At 43.9% G+C, this 19,315-nt stretch overlaps 1 protein-coding gene across 2 annotated transcripts in view; it reads left to right on the top strand.

Annotated features, from left to right (window-relative positions):
• LOC113440341 (NACHT, LRR and PYD domains-containing protein 3) overlaps nucleotides 1–19,315 on the top strand; it is a 111,180-nt gene that overhangs the window by 26,900 nt on the left and 64,965 nt on the right. Inside the window, exons 7-11 of one of the 2 annotated variants that reach the window (XM_087919413.1) lie at nucleotides 295–2,056; nucleotides 3,147–3,257; nucleotides 5,662–5,832; nucleotides 11,157–11,333; nucleotides 16,568–16,726. In XM_087919413.1, coding sequence (XP_087775539.1) covers nucleotides 295–2,056; nucleotides 3,147–3,257; nucleotides 5,662–5,832; nucleotides 11,157–11,333; nucleotides 16,568–16,726 — 2,380 coding nt within the window. Of the gene's footprint in view, nucleotides 1–294; nucleotides 2,057–3,146; nucleotides 3,258–5,661; nucleotides 5,833–11,156; nucleotides 11,334–16,567; nucleotides 16,727–19,315 lie in introns of those variants that run through there. The other variant, XM_087919409.1, reaches the window with a different exon arrangement.

Here is a 19,315-nt window from a genome sequence, read left to right as displayed (position 1 = left end):
TTATATAACCTATTAGTTTTGAGTGCAGTTATTTGAGAAATATTATGTGGAAAAAGAAGTTGTTAATAAATAATTATTATTTAATGTATTTATTAACAAACATTTGCCTATTGAAATCATTTCCTATTTTGATTAATTAATAGAATATCCTACAATTCCTGTAAACACATTAATCCAGAGAGTGGATGAGGGTGGCTTCAAGCAGAAGATCCAGTAACAAAACATCTAATTGAGTGTCTTTTGCAGGCCTTATTTTTAAAACTTCTAATTTGAATTTTTTTTTCTTGCTTTAAGCTTACAGAAACCATGTTATACAAAAAAATCAAAGGATTGTAGATCCTAATGCTACTCCTGGAGAATATGTGTCCCTAGATGAGAGATACTCAAAGCTAATCATCCTAGATTTTCAATACTCTCAAAAGCAAAGAGAAGATGAAATTCTGGCAATAGGAATGAAACATACTGAAATCATCAGCCAGAGAGATAAGTCTTTAATCACCATTGGAACATTATTTAACCAGGATAAATATGGATTCATTCCAGAAACTGTTGTGTTGCAAGGAGTTGCAGGAATTGGAAAAACCATAATGGCCAAAAAAATCATGTTGGATTGGGCTTCTAAAAAAATTTACAATGATCAATTTTTTTATGCTTTTTATATTTCTTGTAGAGAGATAAATCTCCATGCAGAGTCAGAAAAGAGTAGCATTGCAGAGATAATTTCAAAACAATGGCCCGGGTATCATGCAGATGTCATTCAAAACATACTGAAGTATGAAAAACATATTCTATTCATAATTGATGGTTTTGATGAATTAAGTTATTCTTTTGATCAGCCCGAAGATTCCTGGTGTTCTGATCCCTGGCAGGAGGAACCAATAAGAATTATTTTGAAAAGTTTATTCAGAAAAATGCTTCTTCCTGAATCCTCTCTTATAATCACAACAAGACCTACTGCTTTGGAGAAACTCCATCGATTTTTAGAATATCCACGCTTTTTTCAGATATTGGGGTTTTCTAGAAAGGGAAGGGAAGAATATTTCTACAAATTTTTTGGAGACGAAAGTAAAGACCAAGCAACTCAAGCTTTCAGATTTGTGAAACAAAATGATACACTTTTCACCATGTGTACCATTCCCCTTGTGAGCTGGATCATCTGCACAGTGATAAAACAAGAGATGGAGAGAGGTAAGGATCTTCAGAAGACACCATGCACTCTTACTGCAATATATATGCTGTATCTCTCCAGTTTGTTAAAGTTTCACCATAAAGAATCCAAAGAGAATGTCCAAAGAAAGTTGAAAAGCTTCTGCTCTTTGGCTGCAGAAAGCATTGGGAAACAGCAAATACTGTTTATGGAAGAAGAAGTCAAGAAGCACAGTTTGGATCAGGAACAATCCCTCTCCCTCTTTCTGAATGAGAACCTCTTCAAAAAGGACATTGATTGTATTCAAACCTATAGCTTCATTCACTTGAGCTTTCAGGAATTTTTTGCTGCTTTGTTTTATGTTCTAAAAGATAGAAAGAAGTGGCATTCTCAAAACCCAAATAGAAATTTGCAGACATTTTTACAAAAGCATAAAATATATTTTGAGTCTGTTTTTGCAGTAGGATTTCGCTTCCTCTTTGGTTTTCTAAATGAAGAAAATAGAATGAAATACTTGAAAGAAGATTTTAGATGTCAAATTTCTGAAGAGAGTAAAGACTTATTACTAGAGTGGGCAAAATATAATATTAACAGAAAAATTTATATGATCGACCTAAATTGGATCACGCAAGATAATCCTATACTGTATTTATATAACTCCTTTAATAAAAGAATTTGTTTCTATTTGGAAAAAGAAATACTTAGTTTTTTATATGAGACACAAGACGAGAATTTTGTAAGAAAAGCCCTATCTGCTATCACCGAAATAAATTATCAATGCAACTCAGATATGGAATTGATGATTCTGGCCTATTGTTTACAACATTGCCAGAATTTGGAGTATCTCTGTATTCAAAGCCCTACATCTCTATATCATGCAGATAATGAATTATTTCTTCCAAAAAATGAGTAAGTATTTTTGAAAATTTATAACATTTGGGCATTTATTTCAATTTATAATAATTCCACTGCTGTTCTCAGACCTCCTCTCCAAAATATAAATATGGGTCAAAAATGCCTCTTTGGAATATGAATAAATAACTTTCAATAGCTAGATTAGGGATGTGTCTCAATCGTTATATATCCTTTTAAAACAATATATTATACTCTCTGTCAAAATGTGATCCCTTGTTATTTTTATTGGGCTTCATCTGGTCTGGCTCATTGGCCCGGAAGCTCTCACAAGTGCCTGATTCCCTGCTTGCTTTTCTGGCTAATAATCTGTTTGTTCACTCCTTTAACCCTGAGCATTGATAAAATTATAACAGTGTGAAGGAAACAAGCATGGATCCACTACTTGTGGGTGGACAACACCTGATTAGACCTTTTCTACTAGCCCTCATCTATTCACTACTCTTTGTAATTGACATGATGGACTAATAAAAGGGAAAAAAACACCAGTTTTTCCATTTTTCTTGTCACCTCCTGTAGAAGAAATGGATATGTGTCATAGGTGAAGTTGATATCTTGTCAACTTCACTTTCTTTAAAAAGGCAGTTCCCCCTTTACATGTTCCACTAGTGACCTGTTTTTAAAATAAATGTCCAGTCTTTTCAGTGATTTTGTACGATAACCCTCCACTGACCAAAGTTATTGCATGTGAGGCAATAACCAGAAACCAGAGGGGAGAAGGCCACGGTTCCTAATAGCCAATTGGAGCAGAGACATTTTCTGAAAATTAAATGAAACTCAGGCAGCAATCTAGACAGTCCCAAATGTTTATAATTATAGGCAATAATTATTCGTTGGATATGAATGAAGAGAAATATGTATGAAGAGGAATATGCATGGTATGCACACATGCATGGGTAGACAACCTGTGCAAACTACTTCTCACATCCATGTCCTGTTACTTGGGACTCCTTAAAATTTCTCACATTTTTGTGTGTCTTGGATGCCATTTTAGTCTTAATTTCTTAATTCCTGCATATAGAGCTCCATAATAATTTCATTTACAATATGGTCTTTTTGTACTACTATTTTTCCAATTCTGCACAAGAGTACATTCACGTCTGGCTAATTTACCAAAGAACTACAGGCCATTGGATGAAGGATATATGAAACATTTCTTTAAATCACTGACAAAGCTGAGAAACCTAAAAGTCCTGAGGTAAGAAACTGCTTGCATTTTATCACAGATGTTATTGATAAAGAAACCAATACATACTTTAGCACCCGGATTTATAATTCAAGATTATGAGTAGCCAAGGCAATCCCATCCAAGGCATAGGTTAGATCATGTGGAGACCCCCAAGAATGAAATCTTGTTGCCTCCGTATGATGTAGTCAGGACTAGAATTGTCTTGTACCCCATTCAAATTTACCCCTGTTTTCACCACTGCCTCTTGACTGATTCACTTAAGGAATCTTTTGTCCTCTGTAGCCTATATTTCAGAATCTTTCAGATTGGCAATTTTTTTCACACCATAAAATTAGGGTATTATCCTTCTATAAGAAACATGAGATCTAGAGTTGCTGAAAGGGAACAGCTTCATTTTTCATACATGACCTAAAAGGGTATTGTGTATTTGGAGCTATAGCTGGCCTCATTTCAACCATACTCCAATCATTTGTCTTCTCCCAAGCATAGTGTTCCCACCTTGTTACTGTTATGGGAATGGAAATCAGGATATTAGCATGCACCTGGTTTATGCATTTATCTCTATACACAGGCTGATATAAGATTAATGCCTTGTGGATTAATCTTATATAAGATTAATTAGATTAGTTAATTGGATTAGAGACAACAGTTTTCTAACCCACCCTCACTATCATTAGTTTCCACTGTTGTAGGTATTTGAATTCAGTTTCTACTCTATGAGTTGAGAATGATTTACAGGCCAGAGACATATTGTCAGATGTGTCCCAATCCGATTCCTCAGGAAAGAAAAACCCTCAACTAAAGTGAAGTGATAGTTCTTTTACTAAAAGATGCTGGCTTCAGTAAGTTCAGGTGAGAACTAAGGTTCCCATGCAAAAATATTTCTCTCATCCCAGCCCTCCCCCGCATGACCAGTCTGCCTCCAGCCAATGAAGATTCACCTAGGTGTTTTCAGAACACTGAGATATTTGGGTTAAGCCAAATCCTTTCTCAGGCTGTATGACCTTGAGTGCTGGCACAAACACACTGAGCTCCACTATTCTTCATCAAGCTGTCATTCCCTCCTCCCACTTTCCCCTCATGTACACCTGCTCCTTTGTGGCCCTTCGATTGACTTTCCTTCCCCCCTTGGTCCTTTGACATTTCTGTAACTAATGGCCTGGATGGTCTAATCTAGCTTGTGGCCTTGGGCATCTGACTCTGTAATCTGCCATGTTTGATATCAAAGTTGCTATAGATCTGCTGGTCATGTTATCTGATGAGGAGGACGAGGAAGGAGTAGAGTTAAAGGCTCTAGAGACAATAGTCTTGGCTATAATAATTTTAATTGCAGAGTCAATGAGTATACTCTGGTTGAGTCAGTTCCAGTAAGCCCCCAGGATGCCTTCACTTCACCAGTGACAGTCTCAAAGAGAGCAGAACCTGGTAGATCTGAGAAATTTGACAAGAACAAAGGCAACCTGCCAATGCCAAGAAGAAAACTGCCATAGTTGCATATTGAGTGGAACATCAGTATAGTTGATTTATTGGCCTCACTCCCTGAGAGCAAATTCTGAGAACAACTTTTTAAGCCTCAGATCTCTCAAGCTTCCCATCATTAGGTCTCTTATCTTTTCTCCTTGCATCTCTTACTTGTGATTAGATTCCCTATCTCGACTTGTGCCAAGCTTGTAGCAATCTTGATAATTGCTCTTGTATCATATTGGAGAAAAACATATTTTTCAAAATTCTGTCTGAACTTGCATGTCACGGGATTGTGGAAGGCATCCTGTTTGTTGTCTTGTTGGTTGCCAAGGGCTATATATAAACCACATATTTCTTCAATAGATAGAGATAGATAGATAGATAGATAGATAGATAGATAGATAGATAGATAGATAGATAGATAGATAGAAGAATGCTAAATATATTAGAAGCTACAAGAATTTTATATATTCTTTTTTGAAAAAGATGGTGATCCTCTCTGTTGACCCATGGCTAACGAAATTGTGGGAGTATAGTTCAACATCTAAGTTCACTTCATATTTTAAAAGGATATTGGATTTAGAAATTATTCTGTTTGGAATTTAGATGACAACTACGTATGTGAAATGGTGCCAAATCCAACATTTGTTTTTCAGAGTTTATTTTTTACTTTGATGTATAACCTACACACTATTTATAGGATCCCTTTAATGTTTTATTTTTTATCTAGACATATAATATTTTAGATTTGTTGATTCCCATATCTATAATTTTTATTGTGTAATTATTAACTATTCATCTATTTTCGTATATCTAATTTTGTAACAGTACTCTTTTTCTTTCCATTCTTCTTTGAAAATTATAATAAATACCTCATAAAAATAAATAAAATGTAAACCAAAGCAGAAAGTACCATTTTAATTCTTCTGAATATTTACTGCACTTTCAGGTTGGAGAAATTGTCCTTTACAGAATCCTGCAGAAGGCTGCTTGCTGAAGTCTTTAGGACTAACCAGAAGTTGAAGGAGTTAAATTTGATCCTTGAAGACACAAATGATACAGCAATGCGATTGCTGTGTAAGGAGCTCCAACATCCAGAATGTAAAGTAGAAACACTGGAGTGAGTGATCAGTATTTCTATTTCAGTTTGACACAAAGCTGGAAGGAATTGGAAGACAGACTCAAAATTCAGAAGGATGTTGACAGAATTGAGCTTTGGGTCCTATTGAATGAGATGCAGTTCAGTGGTGAGAAAACTTAGGTCCTACACTTATGCGGGGAAACCAAATGTATAGACTAGGCTGTATTTGGCTCAACAGTAGTGATTATGAAGGGGATGGGGCCGCAGTGGCTTACATGGGCCTGCTCATCACTGAGGTCAATAGCTCAGTGGCTTGATTCCCATGAATGAATACACTGTGGAGAGACAAGAAAGGAGCCTCCCCCGATTGCCTACCGGCATTCAGGCATCCCGCAGGTAAAGATAACACTGCTCAAAAAAATTCCTTTCACAGAGGCAGGCAGCTACCTCAGTGATTCCTGGCTAACACATGCCATATGCTAAACAAACAAACAAATAAATAAATAAATGAGTGGGATCTTGGTGGACCATCCTTCTAATGGATCATCACTTAAGTATGATTCAGCACTGTGATACAGCTTTCTAGGAAGAGTGCAGAGAAGAGCAACAAAATAAAAGGGAACTGGGGGCTAATCTATATGATTATATGATAGATAATAATCCTCTATAGAACTGATTCAGTAACTCCTTGGGCAATCTGAATTTTCTGAGCAGATGGAGGAAGAACATTTTTATTGATGGTTCTGATATTAGGTGTTCATTTCAAGTCCTGGGAGATTATAGAACCCTGAAACCTGAAGGTTTCCACTGTTGATACTGTGTTGTCTAATATTGTAAGAAGTGGTAGAATAGGAGTTTCTCCTAAAATGCCATCATTCTGCTAAATTTCTAATTCCTTCAGCACTCTCTTATGCCTAAAGATATTTTGTAGTAGGGCTGTATTGCTATTATCATTCTCATCTTCTCATCCTTCTCATTTTTTTCAACCTTCTAATCTTTCTCAATTTTCCTACTATCTTATCCTATTAGTATCATATGTTTTATTACTTGTTTGTATCTTATGATATAAGATTGCATATTATGATTTATGATCTGCAACTTACTAGTATATACACAGAGAGCTTAAATACCAGAAATAAATTCCTTGTGTGTCTAATCACACTTGGCCAATAAAGAAGATTCCTACTCCTACTCCAACTCCTAGTCCTATATTAACAGTTAATGGAACTAAGTATGCGTAGCCTATTGAAGAAATGAATGAGGGGTGATATTGTTGTCTTCTAGTTGTCTTCTAGTACTTGAGGGGCTGTCAAAGAAAAGAGTGTGTCCAAATCATCTGAGGGCAGGAGAAGAAGCAGGGGGTTGGAAGAGAGGTCAATCTGGAACCAAATAGAAATTTCCTAGCAGGAAAAACAATTCATCAATGGAACAGCTTGCCTCCCTGAGTTGTACTTCATCCCTGGAGGTCTTCGAGGACAGATTGGGCAGCTATTGTCCAGGATGCAATTATGACTCCTGCCTTGGGCAGGGGTTGAACCAGAAAACCTTGAAAATCCCTTCCAGCCTTATGATTCTACAAAGGCTGCATGTTTTATTTAAAGGATTATAATGTATTTCTTCTTTTATGTTTATCCTTGATATTGAAGGAGTTCGCCATTTTACAGAGTGTTGTTGGTTATGATCTAGGAGCTCTAGAACTGATGCCATGCTCACATGCTAGTTTGGCTCTTCTCCCCAGATTTAATGGGGGCCAAGCATAGCTGTTACGTTGTAGTTTAAACCTTGTCATGGATCTGCCTTCAGATGCCCTGCTGACGTGAGCTTGGAGGAGGAGGGTGAGTTTGAGTCAGCAGAGGAAAGCATGGAGCTGAGTGTTTGGGGGTTGGGGTTCAAAAAGTGCTAGTTCGGTGGAGCAGCCTCAATTGGGTTGATTGGGTAAGCAACAGGTTGAGGGTAAGTGAGGCAAGGCACAGCTGCAGCAAGTTGGCCAGGCTTGTCTCCTGGCCAGTTTCCAGGTGAGGACTGGGAGCAGCTACCACCAGTTAGCAATGAAGAGGATTTGGGGTCCACCCCTCCTTCAGATCCAAGGACAAGTAGAGCAGGGTGGAGACAGGCACAATGCCGGTCAGCTAGACTACTCACAAGGATGCAAAGTCACCTCTCATGAAGGACTGCACCAGTATTGCCTTTTAATCCTGCTCTGGGAACTTGAGCAGTGCTGGAGCAACCTACCCAGTTCTGTGCCTTGTGTGCTTGTGCCATATATCCTGACCTGTTCGACTTGTAAACCATTTTCCTGGACTTCATGTGTGCTCATTGGACTCAGTTACCCAGTGGTTTTTGCTGTGCTAAGCCCCGGGTGTGAATCTGTGCAATGAGGGTGCTTTCTGAGGACCTGTTCTTTTTGGGGGGAGAGGGGTTTGAATAAAAACCTGTGGACTCTTGATATATGGGGGAAGGGGAGCCCGGTAGCACAAAACTTGTGAAGATCAATAATTTATCTATTTGAAACATCAACACCAAAACCAGCTGCACAAAAAAGAAGGTGGGAAAACACCAGGGGTGGAATTCTACTGGTTCGGACTGATTCAGTAGAACCGGTTGTTATGATTCCTAGTAGTTCTAAGAACTGGTAAATTGGGCCCCTGGCTGGCCCCACCCCTCTCCGCCCACTTCTCCGCTTCCTTCCCGATTGTCACACATGACATTGCATGCATGTGTGACAATCACTGACTGCCAGTCTGTCTTTGACCACCTGCCTGTCTACCAGCCATTGCTGTCTGCCTTCCACCATCATGATCTCCCTAAGTGAGTGAGGCTCTGCAAGCCCTGGTTGCCACTGCTGATGCCAGCCTCAGTTGAGTCCTGACTCCTGGGCCAGCCTAGGCTGCCACCACCATGCTGCCAGTGCCGCCCCCGCCACAACCGCCACAAGCCCCGGTTGAGTTCTGACTCCCGGGCCAGCCTAGGCTGTCACCGCCAGGCCTCCACCACCCTCAGTGCTTGTGGTCTAGCTAGCTTCCCCCCCAAACTATCCCTGTCTGGCTTGCTAAGCTGCCAGTGCCGCAGTTCCCATGCGGCACTCACAGCCTAGCAAACTTCCCCCACAACTGTCCTGGCTGTCTGGCTTGCTTAGCTGCCAGCTCTGCAACATGCAGCACTGGCGGCCTAACAAGCTTCCCCCCACCACCACTGTCCCCAGCCTCCAGCTTACCTGGCTTGCTGGTGGCAGAGAGGTAGGCAAGCCAGAGCTAATGCATTGCTGCTCAGATCCCCACCAGCCTGCATCTCGTCCCCACCTGGATTCTCCACAGCTGCTGGGCCTTGCCTGCTAGGGACGGGGGTGGGGGTGGATGACCAGGGAACACAAGGCTATGCTGCCCAGCCTTCATCGCCCCTTTGTCTGCTGCCTCTTCCCTCTGCCAGGGGCAATGCAGGTGGCATCTCGTGTTTCCTGGTTGCCTCCCGCATTCAAGTAAAATGCTCAGCCAGGTGAGGGAGGAGCGGCTGGCAGAAGGGTGATGCGGGCAGCGTAGCCTCGTGCTTCCTGGTCGCCTCTTGCACCCCCTGGCAGCCACAAGTCCCAGCAGCTGTGGAGAATCTGAGCAGGGGATGAGATGTGGGCTGGCAGGGAGGCTCTGCCCTGGGTGGCTCACCTTTCCCTCTGCCACCAGCCACGGGAGGAAGGTACATTTGCAGGCAGTCAGGATAGCCCAAACTGCTGCCTAGACCAGAGCTGCTGCCCACCCCACTGGCAGCTGCTGGGGTGGGTGAGGCTGCAGCGCACACCTCGCTTGAAGTTCCCAGCCTTTCCCCAAAAGAGGGGAGGAGAGGAAGTCCTACCCGCAGCCCCTTTGTTGAACCTGGAAGCCTTGCCTGCCGGCTTCTCTGGGCAACGTGGGACTGGGCATGAACGGACAATTGTGGCCGGTCCTTGGGACTCTAGGAGACTCGTCATGAGCAATGCTTCCAGGTGAGTACTTTGTTGGAAGTGTATGTGGGGGGGAGGTTGTTTCAGGTGGGACTCCTAGCTTTAGGAAGAGAGAGGGAAGGAGGAAGGAAAGGGATGGGGGGGAGAGAGAGAGGAAGAGAAAAAGAGAGAAGAAAAGAGAGAGGAAGAGAGAGACCGAAAGAGAGAGAGAAAGAGGGAGAGAGAGAGAAAGAGAGAGAGGGAAGAGACAAGAAAGAAAAGAAAGAAAAGGAAAATAAAAAGGGAGAAAGGAAGAAAAGGGATAGACAAAGAAAGGAATGGAAGGAAGGGACAGAAAGAAAGAAAAAGAAAGGAAGGAAGGAAGGAAGGAAGGAAGGAAGGAAGGAAGGAAGGAAGGAAGGAAGGAAGGAAGGAAGGAAGAAAGAGAAGAGAAAGAAAAAAAGAAAGAAAAAGAAAGAAAGAAAGAAAGAAAGAAAGAAAGAAAGAAAGAAAGAAAGAAAGAAAGAAAGAAAGAAAGAGAGGAGAAAGTGAATGAGATATATGGATGGATAGATCGATAGATAGATAGATAGATAGATAGATAGATAGATAGATAGATAGATAGATAGATAGATAGATAGATAGATAGATAGATAGATAGATACATGGAAGGAGGAAGGGAGGGAGAGAGAAAAAAGGAAAGGAAGGAAGGACAGGCTTCAGAACACTCTAGGGCTGGCCTGGAAGGGATCTCGAAGGTCATCTTCTAGTCCAATCCCCTTGCTCCAGCAGGGTTAGAAGTGTGTGTGTGTGTGTGTGTGTGTGTGTGTGTACGTGCATGGCTATCAAAACTCCAAAAAGAGGTCAAGTAGCTCTGGGAAGGTCACTCATAAATTAGAACACTTGCTAAGCACCGGCCATTAAGCAAGGACCACTTGTCTTTGCCAGTCACGTGGCCATGCCCACCCAGTCAAATGGCCACCAAGCCATGCCTGTCTGGTCATGTGACCATTAAACCATGCCCATCCAGTCACGTGATCCCCAAAGCACGCCCACAAAACTGGTTGTTAAAAAATTTGAATCTCACCCTTGGAAAACACACAGTGGATAAAAAATATAATATCGATAAATAATGGATTTACAATAATAATAAGATTTAAAAAGAGTTATTCCATTCATTCCTTCATTAAATGTATACAGTTAGATTTATACCATCTTAACAAAATTCTCCATAAAACTCACAATATTAGTGCTGATACTGATCTCATCAATGTTTGTCATTGTTCCAAAAGTAAAAGTATCTGCTTATGTTTTGGAAATGTATTCTGGGACAAACAGTTCTATTGTATCAGGAAAAATCCATATTCTCTTCAGTTCCTCGAAGAACTGAATGTTTATGTCTATGTTTTCTTTTCCAATAAATAATTGTAACTTTTGGGATTCATAACTGCAGGTTTCAGGCTAGTGAAGCGGCCATGATCAGTTACTGCAACACGTATCTTACAGAAGTATTCAGGACAAACCAGAGATTAAAAGAGCTAAAGTTGAATCTCAACAATATAAGTGACAGAGCAATGGAGATACTGTGTAAGGGACTTCAAGACCCAGCCTGTAAAGTAGAAAAACTATGGTAAGTGATTATTGGTGGGCATGGCTTGGTGGGCCTGGCAGGGGAAGGATACTGTAAAATCTCCACTCTGAGAGGTGGTATTTGCCGGTTCTCTGAACTACTCAATATTTCCGCTACCAATTCTCCAGAACTGGTTCCAGGGAGAGGCAGTTCAGTTGCCATACATAACCATATTCTCTTCAGTTCTGTTAAGTCTGGTAGATCGGTTCTGCGTAGATCGGGTCGCATTGAGAGGCGAGACTCCAAAGTGTACATTCAGCTCTTTATTGCATGTATAGAACAGTTCAAGACCTGCGAGGCGCTTGGCTTTATTCAGCCAGCCGGCGGCTCGGCGGCCAATGGCAGAACTTTGAATCTCCCGCAATCGGCTCGGCCAATCGCGGTAGACTCTTAGCACACCAATCACAGGAGTTCAGTTAGCCAATCACGTATCGGTCCGTGTGGACCAATCAGAATGTGATGTTTCAAGAATGTTAATATAGAACACCCCTCCCCTCATGGTTTCGTCCGACGTAGCGTGGTGATGTAGTCGTGCAGGTAGCCGGGGCTGCGTACCTGCCTAGTTGACTTGCGCGGCTCAGTCTGTGTGCAATCGTTGGCCAGTTCGGACGGGCTCCGCGTCACTCTCAAACCCTTCGATGGAACTGCCTGGAAGGGTGAGCCGGGCCTGTCGCTGCAGCTCCCACCCGGTCTACCTGGGTCGGTCGAGCTGCAGTTTCTGTTGTTCCCGCCTGGTCTTTCTGGGCTGGTTGAATGGCTTGGCTGTTCCTTCCAGGTGAAGCTCCCGTCTGCAACAGCTCGAGATCTGCTGGTAAGTATGGCTGGTTTATTTGGGGGTTGCTTTCTCTAGGTGGGGGGTGTTCAGCTTGCATTTGGGGGTGTTCTGCTAGCATTTCTGGCCTTTTGTTGTCCCCCTGCTTGGTTGTTGTGGTCCCCTCCCCCGCTTTCTGTAGTTGTTGTTGGGGTGTCGGGGCTATTGGCGGCTAACATGGACCGTAGCTGGTCGATGTGCCACTTCCAGCTTCTTCCATCAGTGGTTTGGAGTCTGTATGACTGGGGGGTGGTTACTTGTGTTATTTGCACCGGTACCCAGAGTGGGTCTCCCGTGAAGTTCTTTGCGTAGACCGTGTCCCCGATGTTGAATGCCTGGTGCCTGCTGGAGGAGTCTGGGGGTTTCTCCGGGTTGTAGGTAGGGTATAGTCAGTCCAGTGGGGACCTCAGTTTCCTGCCCATCAGTAGTTCCGCTGGGCTTTTATTTGTGGTCATGTTAGGCGTAATATGCTGTATGAGTAGCATTCTGTTTATTTTTTCCTGTATGTCTCTGGTTTCAATTTTCTGAATGGTTTTCTTCGTGTATTGAACCATCCGTTCCGCCCGTCCGTTCGCCGCCAGGTGAGCCATCGAGGTTAAGGCGTGCCTGATGCCTCATTCGGCCAGGTATTTTTCAAATGCCAGTGCCATGAACTGTGGGCCGTTGTCCGACACTAAGACATCTGGCAAGCTGTGTGTCGCGAAAAGTCTGTTAGGTTTATCGATGACGGCTTCTGTTGTTCTCATGGTGCTTACCTCCAGCCAGTTGGAGTAGGCGTCCACGGTGGTGAGGAATGTATGCCCCTTGGTCGGCCCGGCGAAGTCTATATGTATTCACGACCATGGTCCCCTGGGGGTTTCCCATTCCAGGACTGGAGCAGCAGGGGGGGTGGACCTCGTCTCTTGGCATCTGTTGCACTCAGCTACCCATGTCTTGATTTGCTTGTCCATCCCTGGCCACCAAGCGTAACTTCTGGCCAGGGCTTTCATCTTGACTATGCCCGGGTGCCCTTCATGTAGAATTGCCAGTACTCTTCTCTGTAGTGTCTCTGGTATGACTACCCAGTCTCCCCAAAGTATGCATCCTTTCTGTGTGAACAGTTCGGTTTGCTGGTTCCTGAAGGCTTTGAACTGTTCGCTGCCATCGCTTTCCGGCCACCCCCTCTCTACCCAGCTCAATACCCGCGCCAGCCACTTGTCTTTATTTGTTTCTTGGGCAATGTCTGGCGCAGTTAAGAGCGGGCTGGGTAAAGTCTCTATTTGCAGGGTTGTCGTTGTGGGTGCTGGGTCGTCATCCAGGTCTGGTAGGGGAGATCGGCTTAGCGCGTCTGCGTGCGGAATGTTCTTGCCGGGTCGGTGTGTCAGTTCGTACAAGTAGGCAGCAAGGAACATCCTGACCACCTTGTCATCCAAGGTGACAGGATGTTCGGGGTAGCCTTGTTCCCTGCCAGTATTCCAAGCAGAGGTTTGTAGTCTGTAATGATAGAAAAGGTCGTACCGTAAAGGTATTCGTGGAACCTTTTCACTCCGGCGATGATGGCGAGGGCTTCTTTGTCCAGCTGGCTGTAATTTCTCTCTGGTTTGGACAGCATTCTCGAGAAGAAGGCGACGGGTGCTTCCTTCCCGTCTGGTAGGGTGTGACTGAGGACTGCTCCGATGCCAAAAGGCGATGCGTCGCATGTCACCGTCAGCAGCAGGGTCTCGCTGTACTGGATCAGGACTGCGTCTGACGTTAGCAGGTTTTTGGTCTGTTGGAATTCATTCTCCTCCCGCTTCCCCCAAGTCCAGGTGGCTGCTTTATCCAGTAGACTTTGCAGGTGCTCCGCCGCGGTCGCCTTTTGGGGTAGGAAAACATTGTAAAAGTTCATCAGTCCCAAGAATGCCTGCAGTTCCGCCTTGTTCGTTGGTGTGGGGGCTTCCTTAATGGCTCTGAGTTTCTTTCCGGTGGGGTGGATTCCGTGTCGGTCTAGGAGGTACCCCAGGAATTCGACCCTTTCGGTGCAGAGTTGGCATTTCCCTTTTTTGACTTTGAGGCCGGCGTCTTTGAATTTTTGCAGCACCGCTCTTAAACGGGTTTCCAATTGTTTCTTGTTGGCGGCTGCGACCAGCACGTCATCAAAGTAGGGGACCACTCCTTTTATTCCCTGGAGGAGTCTTTCCATGAAGCTTTGGAAGACTCCTAGGGCAACGCTGACTCCTAACTGGAGTCGGTTGCATCGGAATGCCCCCCGGTGTGTGACAATCGTTTGTGCTGTCTTGGCGTCGACCAACAGTTGCTGGTAGGCTTGCGCCAGGTTGAGCTTTGCGAAGACCCAGCCTCCCCCCAGTGAGTGCAGAAGGTGCTGTACTACTGGGACGGGGTAGGCGCTTTGCTGCAGCGTGTGGTTGAGGGTGGCCTTATAGTCATCTCAGATTCTTATGGAGCCATCCGGTTTGATGGGGGTGACTATGGGTGTTTCCCAGCGGGCATGGTCAATTGGCTCTAAAACCCCTTGCGCGATGAGCTTGTCTAGCTGCTCATTGATTTTGGGTTTGAGCGCGAATGGTACTCGCTGCGGTTTGAGGCAGATTGGGGCAACGTTAGGGTTAAGGTTGAAGGAGATAGGGGCCCCTCAGTACTTGCCTCAGGTGTCGTTGAAGACCTCCTGAAAGTCCCTCACGAGCGTCGCTTCCCAGTCAGCCTCGTCTGTGTGGTGGATGCCCTTCACTTCTATTCCCAGCGGGGAGAACCATTGCAGTCCGAGTAAGCTGGGGCGGTCTTTGTCTACGATCATGAGTGGTAATACCTTGGTGTGGCCTTTGAAGGTGATTTTAAAATGTCCGATGCCGGCTACGGGGATGCAGTTTCCCTGGTAGTCCTTTAGGGTTAGTTTTTGGTCGTCCAGTTCACGGCGGCGGATGGTTGGCACTAGGCACTTGATTGTGCACCAAGAGACCATGGAGAAGTAGGACCCGGAGTCCACTTCCATCTCGCAGGGCTGGTCTTCGATGCCTACTTCCACGTGTACCTTCCGGGCGTCAATGGTCGATGAATGGCCGATGACGACCATCTGGTGGGTTTCTTCTCGTCGCTGTGCTTCGCTGTGTCGTCTGTTCTGGCTGTCATGGCTCCATCGGCTCTCGGCTTGGCGGTCTCGGTTTCTGGGGGGGTGCCGTCTCGTCGTTGGGGGCTGCTGCCTCGTTGTTGGGGGCTGTAGTTTTTCTTGTTCCGGCACACCTTGGCGATGTGCCCCCGCTTCTCGCAATGCCGGCAGATGGCATTGAGAAAATGGCATTCAGAGCGAGGGTGGTCGCCACAACAACCGGCACAATGGAACCCCGAATTACGCCCCCTCCAGTCCCGTCGATCGCGTTCAGGCTGGAGCTGGTGGATCTCCTCTTCCTCATTGTCGGTATTGGATGGGGGGTCGATGTCACCGTGATGGGTGGTCGTTTCTCAGTGGCTGGTTTCCGCGGGTCTCGCCGGTGCTGGGGTTGCTTCATTGGTCGATGGCCGTTCCGTTGCGTTTGCCTGCCTCAACTGGGCCGCCGATTTGCGGGTGGCCTTGGCTGCAGTTGCCTCGGTGAGGGTGTGGGTGAGGGAGATGTCACCTTTGGCCATCAGCCGGCTTTGCAATACGGGGTCTCTGAGCCCGAGGACGACTCGGTCGCATAAAGCCTCGTCCAGCTCGCCCTTGTGCTGATCTCATCGGTAGAAATCGTGCCTTTGGATGAGTATGGGCACGGCAGGGGCATAATGGTGGCGTAAGATGGGCTCGAGGTCAGCCCAGTCCATCTCCTTCACGTCGGCGGGCTTGGCCAGCGCTTTGGCCATCTTGAATACTGCGGGCCCGCAGTGTGTCAAGAACACGGCCCATTTCCTCTGCCCGTTGGCATCCTTGAGATTGCTGCACTCCAGGAACATCTGGAAGCGGTCGGTGTAGGATTCCCAGTTCTCGGTGGCTGGGTCGAAGGGAGCAGGTGGCGGGGTGCTGCTGGCCATCTTGCTGGTCGTTTCGCGCTGTTTGCCACGTGCTGGGTGGTTCTTCGCCTCACAATCCCACCCTCGTCGCCAGTATTAAGTCTGGTAGATCGGTTCTGGGTAGATCGGGTCGCATTGAGAGGCGAGACTCCAAAGTGTACATTCAGCTCTTTATTGCATGTATAGAACAGTTCAAGACCTGCAAGCCACTTGGCTTTATTCAGCTGGCCGGCTCGGCGGCCAATGGCAGCGCTTTGAATCTCCCGCAATCAGCTCGGCCAATCACGGTAGACTCTTAGCGCACCAATCACAGGAGTTCAGTTAGCCAATCACGTATCGGTCTGTGTGGACCAATCAGAATGCGATGTTTCAAGAATGTTAATATAGAACAAGTTCCTATAACAATGTAGCCCATGCTTTTTTCTTAAGAAATAATTTTAATTGTTTTGAATCTTTTTTATAGGCTTAGTGCAGAGGCCATGACTGAATCCTGCGGCAAGCATATTGCAGGCGTATTTTGGAAAATAAGAGAGTTATTCTTGGTGCTAAAGGATTCATATAAAGCATTTGAAAAGATTTGTGAGGGGCTAAAACATCCAGACTGTAAAGTAGAAGAACTCCGGTGAGCAATTATGTTTCTTTTTTAGTTTGATGTACATAACTTTCTGTTGAATACTTTCTGGAAAAGTATTTAAGGAAAGGCAGAAAAGTTCTGATGTATAACCACATTATTTTCACTTCCTTGGGTTTTCTGAGATAGAATTCTATCCAGGATTATAGTCAAAAGGGCATTAAGATGCCCTCCTAGATTTACTAGGAGATTTAAGAGCTGTGCCTCTTCTGACTGCAAAGATGCTTTCTTAGCTGTTAAGTGCTGAGAATCTGCCTGAAGGGCTACTTTTTCTGAGATTGTTCCTGGTGAAATACACTCAGTAACTCTTCTGTCAGGTTTGCCATACAAATCAATGCAGCCTACTTTGCTACACTGGCATTCTGCCATATATGCGGGGAGGAGGGAGAATGGAAATGCAGGGAAGGGGATTGACAGGATGACATGAACCAGAGGTGTCATTCCGAAACAAACTGGTGGAACAGACCAGCAGATCCAGGTGTGAAAATGGACTGTGGAAGTCTACCAAAGAGGCACCAAACTATAAGACTCTGACACAAACACTTAATTTGAAAACTAGGGAAGATTTTTTTAAAAATAAAAATTTATTTCAATTTTCATAAAACAAAAGAAAAAAAATCTTTGTTTAGCGAACAGCATGATTCCAGGTTTTCACATCTCCATACAGACATAGCTTTAATTCATTGGTGGGATTCAATTTTTTTACTACCGGTTCTGTGGGTGTGGCTTGGTGGGCATGGCTTGGGCCTGTCAGGGAAAGGATACTGTAAAATCCCCATTCTAACCCCACTCTTGGGGGAAGGTTACTGCAAAATCCCCATTCCCTCCCCATCCCACTTACCTGCTTTCCAGCTCCTTTCTCCTGTGCAGGGCAACAAAAGAAGACCCAGCCAATTAGTTGGGACTCAGGAGGCAGAGAATAGATGGGGTGGGGCCAGTCAGAGGTGGTATTTGCCAGTTCTCCAAACTACTCAAAATTTCCGCTACTGGTTCTCCAGAACTGGCAAGAACTGGCTCAATACCTCCTCTGCTTTGATTACATATTCATCTTTCATATTTAATTACATATCTTACCACTACTTTGTATGTTCTCTATCATTTCCCTCAGACTTATTTTATAGATTTCCCATTCATATCTTAACCTATTTCTTTTCCCTTTAAAAAGTTCTCATATTTTCATATTAATTATACCTATACTTTTATCTGTCCTGTTTACCATTTCATTGCACATTCTTATTTCATCATTTCCAAAAAAATCCACCTCATTTCAAACATTACAAAACTAATATTTCCCCTATAATTGCCAATTAAAATGTGCCAACCCTATAGCTTATAATTAATTCTCTTTCAAATCCCATTAAACATTCAACTTTTAAGTATCACCTTAAACATTTATAATAATCATCTCCTAACAACTACATAACATATATAGCTTTTCTGGCTCTTCCGGTTTGTGGCGCTTCAGTGAAGGTAGGAATCCGCGACTGTGTGCGGTCCCTGCCTGTGTTCACTGCCTGAGTGCCCCGAGCCATTTGGCTTCGGGGCTAAGCCACCTTTGCAGAAGGTGGTGAAGACTGGGGAGCTCTGGCAGGGACGAGAGACATAGCATTTCTCTTCCCTAACCGGCTAAATCTCCCTCTCCGAAGGCAGCTGAGCGGCAGTCTGTAATGGCCGCCACATAGAAGAGCTCAGCCAGAAAAAGAAAGTGCTGGAGGAGCTTGTGAAGAAGTGAAAGTGATCTTTGCTGACCCAGACAAAGTAACAGTGAAAGTATCCTGGTATTTAATACTTATTAAAGATACATTGTTCCCAGACTGAGTAAGCAGCGAATGGATATTAAAGGGAAAACTTTTTTTCTTTTCACTCTCCTTCCAAACGGAACAGCTCTGAGAGAAATCAGAAAACCCGCATTGAAGCTATGCTAAATGCTAAAGACTATGCTAATGCCAAAGGGATATGGATTTCTAAATATTTAAAGAAAAAATTTTCTTTTGCTGTGAGTGGGAAGGGAGAGGAAAAAAATTGAAGTAGAATTTGAAAATAAGGAGCAGACTGCCTAGAATTTTAAAGAGCCATTTGAACATTAATAAGACTTCAAAAAGACATATTTCAATTGGAATTTTGTGACTTAATAGCAACCCCAGAAAAAGAAATGGAAGAAGGGAAAAAGTACTAAAAAAAATAGTTTATCTGGATTGTTTGGTAACTGGATCTTTTGGGAAATCTTTTTTTTTTCTTTGTTTAAAAACACTTGGGTGGTTGTTTTGGGAAAAAATTTTCCTCTTTATAATGGCATTATCCTTGGATGAATCCAAAACTGAATATCAAAAATATAAAAAGGAAGAACAAGACTGGAAAGATACTTTGGGCATTCTTTTTCAATCTCTAGAAATGGTGGTACATTCTTATGGAGAATTGATTGCGCAGCAGGATAATTGGAACAAAGAAGAAATCATCTTTGATGAACATGTGATCCTATTTGGGGAGGAGAAGAAAGAGGAAAAGAAAAAAGGGATTTTAAAACCTAAAAAAACAACCAAAAAAGATAAAAATGAGTTGAAAGGTGGATATAAGGTTAGA

Source organism: Pseudonaja textilis, chromosome 1, assembly GCF_049901715.1.
Source record: "Pseudonaja textilis isolate UNSWEBS1 chromosome 1, rPseTex1.2, whole genome shotgun sequence".
In the NCBI taxonomy this organism is placed as follows: Eukaryota; Metazoa; Chordata; class Lepidosauria; order Squamata; family Elapidae; genus Pseudonaja; species Pseudonaja textilis.
This window is presented reverse-complemented; position numbering and strand designations above follow the sequence as displayed.